General features: G+C 32.0%; 1 protein-coding gene across 7 annotated transcripts in view; it reads right to left on the reverse strand.

Annotated features, from left to right (window-relative positions):
* LOC111054624 (gastrula zinc finger protein XlCGF8.2DB-like) overlaps positions 1 to 8,464 on the reverse strand; it is a 25,807-nt gene extending 17,343 nt beyond the window's left edge. The window contains exons 1-5 of one of the 7 annotated variants that reach the window (XM_039440959.1): positions 8,065 to 8,222; positions 7,055 to 7,166; positions 6,089 to 6,171; positions 5,055 to 5,193; positions 2,848 to 4,380 (exon numbers count right to left, since the gene is read on the reverse strand). In XM_039440959.1, the coding sequence (XP_039296893.1) occupies positions 3,398 to 4,380; positions 5,055 to 5,193; positions 6,089 to 6,171; positions 7,055 to 7,166; positions 8,065 to 8,076 (1,329 nt within the window). In that variant the 5' untranslated portion in view covers positions 8,077 to 8,222 and the 3' untranslated portion in view covers positions 2,848 to 3,397. The other 6 variants (XM_039440962.1, XM_039440960.1, XM_039440965.1 and 3 more) reach the window with 6 other exon arrangements.
* Positions 8,465 to 11,592: the final 3,128 nt, after the last annotated feature.

Consider the following 11,592-nt stretch of genomic DNA (forward strand, 5'->3'; position numbering starts at 1 on the left):
ATAGTATATAGAATATTGACTTTCTTTATAAAGCTACTGTAGTGATATTCACTTCATACTGTGAGTATTCCTTTCATATAATATCAATAATGCTTCCTATTCAGACGATGTTTACAGTTCAAAGTGAATAACACTGCTCAGAATAATAATGATAATTTGTATTATTCAAAAATGGAATTTTGTACGGTTACGTTATATTGTCTTCTCAAAATTAGATTTATTTTTTAAAAAAATGTGTTCAGTGTATTTAGCAGCTATCAAACACAGACTGAAAATGTTATCAATTTTATAATAAATTTAAAGTTTTATGTACATTTATATTATGTCTTAGTACAGTGTCCGTAAGGTGTCATGCCAATTGACCGAATCCCAAACGACCGAAAAGCTATATTTCCCCAAACAGCCGAAAACGACTTTTTCCCATTCAACAGAATTAATAAAATATTGAAACTGGAACTTTCTCATTTAGCCGAATCCCAAATGACCGAAAACTTTTATGAATTTTCCAAATCGACAGAAAACGTCGTTTCGCATTGAGCCGAAAGTGTTGAGAGTCCAAACTGACCAAAAGTGATAGGATTCCCAAACGACCAGAAATTTCTCTAGTTTGTCGCAAATGACCAAATGGGAAAATGAATTTTTCGGCTGGATGGGAATCCTATTGGTATTCGGTCGATTGGAACCCCACGGTCCCGTAATACTTCAAGGCTCAACTCACACTTACGCGACTCAGTCGAGGAGAGACTGCAACTAGTCTACTGATCTGAGTGTCACCATTTGGAAACACATGCTGCGTCGAGAAGAGACTAGTTACAGTCTCTTCTCGACTCGAGTCGTGTAAGGCTCAACTCACACTTAGGCGACTCAGGTCGAGAAGAGACTCGACTCTAGTCGAGAGCATGTGTTTCCAAATGGTGACACTCAGACCAGTGGATTGTAGTTTCCGCGACTGTCACCATCTGAAAACACATGCTCTCCACTAGAGTCCAGTCTCTTCTCGACCTGAGTTGCGTAAGTGTGAGTTTAGCCTTAGATAAAAACAGAAACTAACTTTTTATTGTGATCTCAACTTTAAAATGTCAGAATCGATTGAATTAGAAGTATTGTTGAAGTAGTACGGGTTTGTAGATGAATAAAATAGGTGAAAAACTTTGACAAAATGTCAGAATATCGATAATTATTCTAATATCAATACTTGGTCTATAATCTACTATCGATATTTTGTTGATAATCAAATTTGCTTATCACTTTCTCTATACATTTTCAAGAGGTTTTTGAATTTTAAGATTTATTTTAATTTTCTCCGTGTTTAGACACTTATTTTGCTATTTATAATGTTGAAAAATCAAAAATTGAAATTATTTGTACTATTCCACAGTTCTTCCGGAGCAATTAAGTTATTATGCTTGATAATGAAAAAAATTAGTCATCATACCACCATACACGTTCATAGCCCTACTAATAAATGTGCATAAGACAATATAAAAACATAAAGTACCTTTTTCATTAAAATCATTTTAAAACTTTGACATTTCAACAACCAGGTCTGGCCTACTTTGGCCATTTTCAAGTTTGAATTCAGCCAAAGTAGGCCAATTCGTTGAAATGTCTAAAAATTTTAAATGAGAAGGGCACTTCACGTTTTAATATTATTTTTAATTATTTTGATAAAGTAGCCCGTTTAAGTGAAGTGATTTTATAAAACTATATGTATTCATGTGCCTGAAATCTGTGTGCTTTACTTAGCTATATCATATTTTGTTAGCTACACTATATTATTATATATTTTAGAATAGACAATTTTTAATTAAATTCTATCAAAATTTATCTGTTTTTTATTTCAATTCATTTGCTACCTATTTTATCTCTATTGCACATTAATAATCTCTTGAAATTATTTGTATTTTGTATCTTGAATATTAATTATTGCTGTTTCTTGTTATTAACCTGTCAAAAAACTAGTAGTTCTGTGAACAGTAGACCACGCGCAGTTATTGAACGGGCGTTAAACCACGTTTAAACCAAAGTTATTAACAAAATGTTAATTTCTCCCTCCTTATAGATTCTATTAGATTGAACATGAATTTTTAACTTATCATACACATGATGAGCATATGTGTTTGTCAAGTTCCGTTCAATCTAACAGAATCTATAAGGACGGAAAAATAAACATTTTGTTAATAACTTTGGTCACAGAATACAATTATAGGAGTTTTCTCTGGAGAAACATTAAAACATGTACTGACAATAATTTGCAAGAGGATAAGTTTGGGCATTTATGCATTTACATGGCTGGCACTCATTAGCAACACAGTAAATTTGACATTTACTCATTTTGCCACTATATAGACACATATTTCATAAGGAATACATTCACTCACTGCTTCATTCATTAATAATCAGCAGAACTAAAATTCTACTGGACCAAATACATTCAAATTTGGCATGTATATTCGGTTGGCCATCTAAAGGCGCACTAAGAACAGATTTGACAAGAATCAAGAATGTTTTATTGTCACAAACAAAATAATTGCATTGACAAAAGTCATTTCATAAGGATACAATAACGGATATATATTTATATTTAATGGATATATTTATTCATTTATTTATTTATGGAGACAACAGGTAAAAAACCCATTTCCTCCACACTATACAATAATTTCCAACATAATATAATTTTCAATAAAAAGAAGATAGAAACATTGATACTTTGTATACAAGTACATGTTATACATTTTAATATTGCAAATTATAATACAAATAGCCTACTTGAATATTTTTAGCTATGGATAACAATTACAGACCAGCATTTCCTCCATTGAATAAAATGCTTTATTTTTAACCTTTTTTTATTGATTTCTTAAAAGTATCAAGATTTTAGTTCCATACTTCCAGTGGCAAATTTTCCAAGACACAACATCTGCATTTTCTCAGCATTTCTAAGAACTAATTGGCAAAAAATGTTCAAACAGGCTCAGCTGAGGTATAAATATGCTTTATTGAAAAAAAAGTTTGGCCTAAAGTTAAGATGCCTAAGTTCTTACCAAGTTTATTGTGAGATATTTCCAGCTGATGTTTTCCTTCAATGGAAATTGATATGACTTTTAAAAATATTTGAATAAGTACAAAATTTTAAGCAAATTATCAGATTATTATTATTCTAGTTTTGTTCATGAATCTCATAATTACTGTATTTAATAGATTGCATATTTGTATATACAATAATAATAAGGCAACCCAAACCTTAACACAGGCCTAGCATAATGAGGAAAGAACTCATCTACTATGGTATTGTTTGTAAAATTATACAATGGAGTGAGAATAAAGTGATTTATAATACAGGTGTGTCTTGAAATGTTTAGCTAGAAGTTGATTCCCCAGTATGTGTTCTAATTTATGTGCTTTCAAATAACCTAAATAAGCACTTTTTTGTCACAAAAGCTTGGAGTGTTTCTCCAGTATGTTGTGTTCTGGTATGTTTTTTCAAATTACCTAACTCAGAACTTTTGTAGTCACAAAACTCGCAGCTGAAAGGTTTTTCTGCTGTATGAGTTCTGGTATGCCTTTTCAAATTACTTAACTCAGCACTTTTGTAGTCACAAAACTCGCAACTGAAAGGTTTTTCTGCGGTATGAGTTCTGATATGTGCTTTCAAATTACCTAACGTAGTACTTTTGTAGTCACAAAACTCGCAGCTGAAAGGTTTTTCTCCAGTGTGTGTTTTGGTATGTCTTTTCAAATGACTTAAATAAGCACTTTTGTAGTCACAAAACTCGCAGCTGAAAGGTTTTTCTGCTGTATGTGTTCTGATATGTGCTTTCAAATGACTTGAATGAGCACTTTTGTAGTCACAAAACTCGCAGCTGAAAGGCTTTTCTCCAGTATGTTTTGTGATATGCTCTTTCAAATTACCTAACGTAGCACTTTTGTAGCCACAAAACTTGCAGCTGAAAGGCTTTTCTCCAGTATGTGTTTTGATATGTGTTTTCAAATTATTTAACTGAGCACTTTTGTAGTCACAAAACTTGCAGCTGAAAGGCTTTTCTCCAGTATGTGTTCTGATATGTTTTTTCAAATGACCTAACCTAGCACTTTTGTAGTCACAAATATCGCAGCTGAAAGGTTTTTCCCCAGTGTGTTTTCTAATGTGTATCTTCAAATGACTAAACTTTGGTGTTTTATAGCTACAGTGAGTGCAGCTGTAGAGCTTGGTCTTTTTGCCAGCCACAGATGACTCAGTGCACTTTTCCACTGGAGAGATTGCATGCTCATTCAGTCCACCCACTTCTGTTGCATAGTCTCGGCCAGATGTGCTGCAGTTTGAAGGCCACATCTCTAGTTTACTCTTCACTGCACTTCCTTCAGCCTCTTGCTCATCTGCAATCATCAATAATGCAACTTGTAAATTATGAAAACAGTATATTATATAGTGACATTCATGTTATGAATTGAGTGGAAATTATAAGACAACTTATCAGTCAATTTTGTGTTTCAATGACCTTCTATAGTAGGTAACTCTGATTCAAGTCCTTTCAGCATATCTGATATAATATTAAATGTAAATTGGTCCTAATAATGATCAACTGTATTTATAATAAATATTCATCTTATTTGTCAAGAGTGTATTTTTGTCACAATTCAATAATACATTTTGTAATTGTAATAAAATATTCTGTTAGTTCATTATATTTATTCACAGCCAATGGTGACAATACTCTATGGTGATAATGGAATTAGTTATCAGAGGTAATTGATGAAATTGAAGAAGTTCAAAACTATAACAAATTGTAGACAAACATCATTAAATTGATACATCCAATTTTATGGAATATTCTGAACACATTACATCTAACACACTACACATTTGTTCTGTACATGTGCATGGTTGACATGTGGCAGACAGCCCATTCAGGAGTAGCATTTACACAGGAGTTCCACTCCCAAACATCAAACCACTTCATGTAAGGAAGCTGGCCACAATCTAATCACCCAAGCAAGGACTGTAGACCCTGGTCAATCAGGGAATCGGTTTGAAATAGAATGCATCTCACCATATGCCTCCTCTTTGATGAAGATCATGTTGTAGCCAGGGATTAGATAATGTTGTTGCCTGCAATCCTCTTCCACTGCAGCTGGTTGCTGGCTGCTATCATCCTCCTCCTCCTCCTTTTCAACAGTAACTGTCGCCATCTGCAACACATACACATTCACAATCAATGGCAGGACTTGTATCATTATTATAGACTACATTATTCACAGTGTTTTATGAGGGTGATAATTTTAGATGTCTCGCAGACTTTATTGTAGAAGGGTTGTTATAACCATTTTATTTATGACATAAGATGAAAATACAATGTGGAGGAATAAAAAGTGGTATTCACCCAAAAGCTCTATTACAAAAATCCAATAGCCTACATTCAACTACAGAGTGATTCTCTAATATTGTTACCCAGTTTTTGAATAATATTTAAAACAGAAATTCAGATGTCACCAAACTGGTTAACTCCAATTTTGCGTAAGGATTCTTTATTTTTTATTGATTCAATTAATATAATAGTAGGTATTGATAATAAAACAAATTTATCACTTTTTGATATCATGTCCACATTGGATAAAAAGCTCATCCAAAAGTATTTATATTGTGAAATATCACTATTTTGTATAAGTAGAGAATAAATATAATAAAGCAAGTAACTAAGATATGAGATGAATTCAATCCATTTGTGCTTTTAACAGATTCTTGCAGAGCACAGGTAACACCTGCTCCTGAATAATAAAATATGAATATATATATGGAAAACATGTTTTCACTATGACTTATTGAGACATGAAAGACTTGAGTTGAAATGATTGAAACAGATCCTTCAAAAATTGGTGACAGATTCTATATAAAACTCAAAAACAACATAATCAAAAGACACAAGAGTCAAAAGTGTTCTTGGAAGCCTACAGTGAAAATATGTATGGTACACAACAGTTAACAAGATTCTACTCAACAAATGGAAATTAGAAATGATCTTGAATACAGTTTATAAGAAAATGAGAATGCCTTTAAATAACTTTCAAACAGACACACTCCTCTTACCTGGTATGGACACAACTTCTGTTGATTGCAGCCTTCAAACGAATCCTCCAACCTTACTGATACTACTTTGGCTATTCTACCACCTGAAATACAAACAAGCACATGAGATTCACTCCAAAGTTGTAAACAGAGTCGACACAAAATGAAGGGAATTTAGTAAATTAAATGATAAGTGAATTCAGTAGATAAGGATATTTCAGGTAAGTCAAGAGAAAAGGCCAGAAACAGCATATAAGAAAAATGAAAAAGGTCAAGGAGAGGCAGAAGAGGAGGAGAAGGAGGAGTAGAAGAGGGAGGTGGAGGATGATTATGTACAGGATGAAAAGGATGAGGTGAGAAAGGAAGAGGAGGTACAAGAAAAGAAGGAGTTAGAGATAGAGGACCAAGAGGATGAGGAGATGGGAGAGGAGTAAGATGTGGATGAGAAGAAGAAAGACGAGAAAGCAGTGAAAAAGAAGAAGTGCAAGAATATGAAGTGGGAGGATGAGGAGAAGGAGAAGGATGAGAGAGAGTACAATGAGGAGGAGAGAATACAAAGTAAAATCCAAGAACTGAAAATTGCATATATATATATTGTTGAGGTGAGAATCTATAAACATTGCCAATTTTGAAAATATATTCAATAATAAAAAAATATAATCCATGGCAAATCAAATCTATTGAATTCAGGATTGATCATAATTAGCAATGAAAAATATATAAATATTAGTTCTGTTAGATAACTTGCATCACAGCTATCTACTATGGAAAACATTGGGAATAAATAAGTGGCAACAATACGTTCCTATCATTCCTGATTTTATAGGGTGTATGTTACAACAGTGTTTCCACACCCTACTGTCAGCTGCTCTCATTTCGGTAGATTTCTAAATGTTTATGAGACAGACCCTGTGATTGGTGCAGTTGAAGGCTACTTGAAACACACAGCTGATTCAAATTTGATAACAATGTTATCACTATACTTACCACACACTTCTTTTTCAATGGTCTTAGTCAACCTGGAATCTGATTTTCCACTCAATGAATTGTGCTCTGAGACTGGTGATTGGCTATCAGTCCCCTGGTCACATGTGGACATCTGCAATGAATTAAAATGGCTCCAGTTACCAAAAACATTTCAAAGTGGCTTCAATTATTGAAAACTTATACAATAAATTAAGCTACTGAAAAGGAATCAATTTTAGAAGCGGGATTAATTTATTGAATTTATTAATCATGAGATGATATTGATAGATTTCTAGGGCAAAATATTGAGAATAATTGTTGAATGTTATTACTAGAAATATAAACCATTGTAAAGCTTACTGCAATCATAAATTGAATATTACAAAAAAACGATTGAATTAATGATTTACCTGACATTTGAAAAATATAACTTACCCTACTGCTTCAATTTTAAAGAATAAGTTTTGAGACACTTATACACTGAATAAAACTTCTCGACACTTGGACAATGTTGCAAAATTTTCATGTTTCATGCAAAAAACATGACTTCAATTTTTATTTATAGCTCTATAGTGTAGGTGAAAATGGAGATTTATCAGTATTATTATTTCTTAATTATTCAATTTGCCAAGACTGTCAATAGGGAATTGTCAAATTGTATATAGATTAACAAGTATATAAGTTTCAACAGAAAGATTGTTGAACTTTGTGTTTATAGTGTTGTTTCATGATTTTTATTGACAAAATCCATTCAGCATACGGCTGGTCAACGATTGATTGAATTGTACATGTTTTCACAGATCTATAAATTAGGCCTAAACATTTTACATGCTCTACTGCATATAATGTAAACGTGAATAATGTAGCAATTGCTCAATAACGCTTTAGAACATAAATTTAACATATACGATAGAAATAATCATAATAAATAATACAGTATTGTTCAATATTGAAAAAGGTTTTACTGATTTTTAGGTTATGTACGTCTATTGTGATTTATTGCTTATACAATTTTCAAGTAGGCTACTTACTTCTGACTCCATTTCATTATTTTATATTCAAATTGATATTGGGCAAAGATAAAATATTATAAATTATTACAGGACAGCCGGACACAAAAACACCAGCCAATTAGCATGGAAAGATGCAACACCATAGAACAGAAAGGTGTCTTCAAATCTGATCAAGCATTTTACATGGCACCAAGACTAGCTTGAGTGCACCGAGACGGCGCCATCTTTGTAAAACTTGAATTTGCCGCTAATTTCAAAGCATTGCTACTCTTTTGTTCTCATATTTTAACATTCGATGAAATCACTTGAAATTTATCAATTAAAATCGATACAGCATGATTATATAATAATTCTTGTGATATTGTAAAGGTATAATGTTCATTAATTGAGTGATTGGGAAAAATGTCATAAATTTTTATACAAGCTACTTTTTGACAATGCAACAAAGTAGAACAATATATTTTTAAGTGATTCAATAAATAACAGAAATAGTTTAAATATTGTACTCACCTTTATAGAAAACGACTGGACTTGAAAAAATAAATAAAAATAATTTGTAAGCAGGATGAGACGCCTTCAACAACTACTATGTAAGCTAAATGCCTTCACCAAATATGTGATTGTGGGAAGAAGAAAAAAACTGGTCTTTCCGGTTTTCAATAAACAGCAAAAAAATATCTATTTAATACAAATATTCAAATATGAAACGGTGCAAAATGAAAAATATATGTAATTGAGATAAATGAAGATTACAACTTACAACCAACAATCAAGATCTCTGATTATAATAATCAGATAATAATCAAAGGGCTACTCGCTTGCTGATCTATGGTCGTTCAGGTTTTTGAAGATAAAAACAAATTATTATTCAGAATTATGAGTCTGAAAAGAAAAAAATGTACAATGAACTATTATTTTCTTTACCTTGAAAATTGTCCCTTGGCCTGATCCTCAAAGGTCTGGTCAAACTACTCCTGACTTTAAATAAATAAATTTATTAAAAAATACTTCTGCCAGCTGATTGAATTGATGCACCGGCTTTACCTACAAGATTCAAATCCTGAAAACACAACTATGCAGGTTTAAACTGCCCAAACTGTGACAGCCTATAATTGAATTCTCAAGACAGAATCCTTCAGGTAACCAATGCCTTAACTCAACAACTACGGTATACTTAACAAACGGTTCAAAGAATATGGGCCTTGAAGGAAAAATTCAAAATTTATTTTTGTGAAAAAACATGCAGCCGTGATTCACAGACCAAAAGTCGACTCACTCATTTTTGTATAGCATGGAGCTAAAAATCATAATATTGCCTTCACGAAACGTGATAAAACACACATTTCATCTTTGCGCATTGGGGATCTTCTCACTTTATCAATTACATTTAATAATTAAATCCGCGACCAGATTTCCAACTCACAAAATAATATTTCAATAAAATTGAATGGGTTTTGATGTCATGTATGACAAATCTGTAGAATTTTTAAAATTAAGTAACTTAATTAAAAAATTAATATCAAGAATGTAGGATAGGGTAAGTTACAGAGCAACGAATCGTATATTGCGGGTTGCAGTCACAAATCCATCTCGGTCTTACCACAGAGGAATAAATATCTAAAATTGATTTTACTTTGTGTTTTTACACAGCACCTCATAAAGCCGAGGTAAGGGTTTTTCCCATTAATTCATAATTCAGTTCTTTTGTGATGACAGTTACCAAGCACTATATCTGGAGGGAGCTGATACTGGCAGTGAATAGTTGGCCTAATTTCACCAATAGACTCAACACAGAGAAAGAAATACATTCCTCTACCATAGACAAAACTGATACAAGTATTTTTAAACAGTAGCCTATCTTTAATCTATGCTTCTACTTTATGAGCTCAACCAGCAATAGGCACAATCTAACACCACAAAGTATGGATTTTCTTTTTCTGTATCATTTCCTTCTTTTGTATGCAGCATGCAGGTAACGTTTTCATTCAATTAGTTCTTCGAATGCAACATGATTTGTGTATATGGTTACCATGCATTGTGACTGGAGCTCAAAATGGTAGAAATATATAAATAACTGTTTAAATATATATGTAACTGTTGAGTATAATAATTGTAACTTGATTTATGCATTTATGTTAGCACTGAAAAATGTGAAAACCTTGCAGAAAAGTCTGTTGACTTTCAATCTCGATTAAATGACATGAGAACCAATCAGAGAAGCCTTCTCTGATTGGTTCTTGTGAAGTTTAACAATGATTGAAAATTTAACAGGTTTTTTTGCAACTAAGGCTAACTATTTGTTTTGGTGGTGTAATTAATTCTACCCAAATCCTTGAATTCTCAATTGTCAACAGTGGAACATAATCTATTTTATGACACATGGTTTTTTATATATATAGGATGGGTGGAAAGTCCGAGAATAAACAGCTTAATATCTCATACCGGAAGGTAAATATTGATGGTGGTAGTATTTTCAATTTATAGGATCCCCGATCTCACCCTCCATCAAATTACCTTTATGTATTGTCAAGTTATTTTTATAGTTAAATAACGATTAGCCTCCTGCTTGGCATCAATCGGTGGAGCATAAGAATATTTTAATAATTATAAAAATCTGGTCGAGGTTTTTACTAGGATATAGTCTCATAAAAATCTTTATAGGCCCAGATATGAGCTTCCACAATAATACTGATAATTTATAAAAAAATATATATATAAAACTTATCCTATAGTATTGAGGAATAAAAATAAATCGTACACCATAAAAAATTTGATACATATATTAACAAATATCTCAATAAATAAATCAGAGCAAAAATATAGAGAGTGACAGAAATATATAATATAAGACAAAACAATAATCAAAATCAATAAAATATCACAGGCTAATACTATTCTTTAAGTTCTATAGCACAAAACGTTACCATGTGCTTTCATTTTTATGATCATATGCATTTATTTGCATGTAGCTTTGATATCAGCTTGCTGATACTTGTTGACTTGGACAATTCTATTTTGAATAAATTTCTTAAATCAGCATGATAAATTGATAAACTAATAATCCAAATATATATATTAAATTCTATGGTTTCCAATAGATTTCTTTATAATAAATATATTTTATCTCAGGGTGCGAGATTCGGCACCTAACAGAATAGATAGATCAATTCATCTAGTGAATCAGAGCTACATTAAATTATCGCAAATTATATTGTAGAAATTAATGATCATATAAATAATGTATTAACAGCCTAGATCTTAGTCTTCTTTGATTGATGGATCATTCGATATATGGATTGATTCGTTACTATCTAATAAAATACCTTTTATACTATATTTACTTGCACAAGTATTTTTACCAAATTCTTAATTTATAAAAAACCCTTTCAACAAGCTAGCTTTGATTCTTATTTAATTTCGAAGCACTGAGGGCGCCCTATCACTATTTCAATATTTTTCACTCATGTGCTGGAATTTTCTATGAGCTGCTGGTGTCGATCCAAACTCCTGGTGGTCCTGGATTATTTGTAGCCAGAGTTGTCTCTT

Source organism: Nilaparvata lugens, chromosome 14 (assembly GCF_014356525.2).
Source record: "Nilaparvata lugens isolate BPH chromosome 14, ASM1435652v1, whole genome shotgun sequence".
Taxonomy (NCBI): Eukaryota; Metazoa; Arthropoda; class Insecta; order Hemiptera; family Delphacidae; genus Nilaparvata; species Nilaparvata lugens.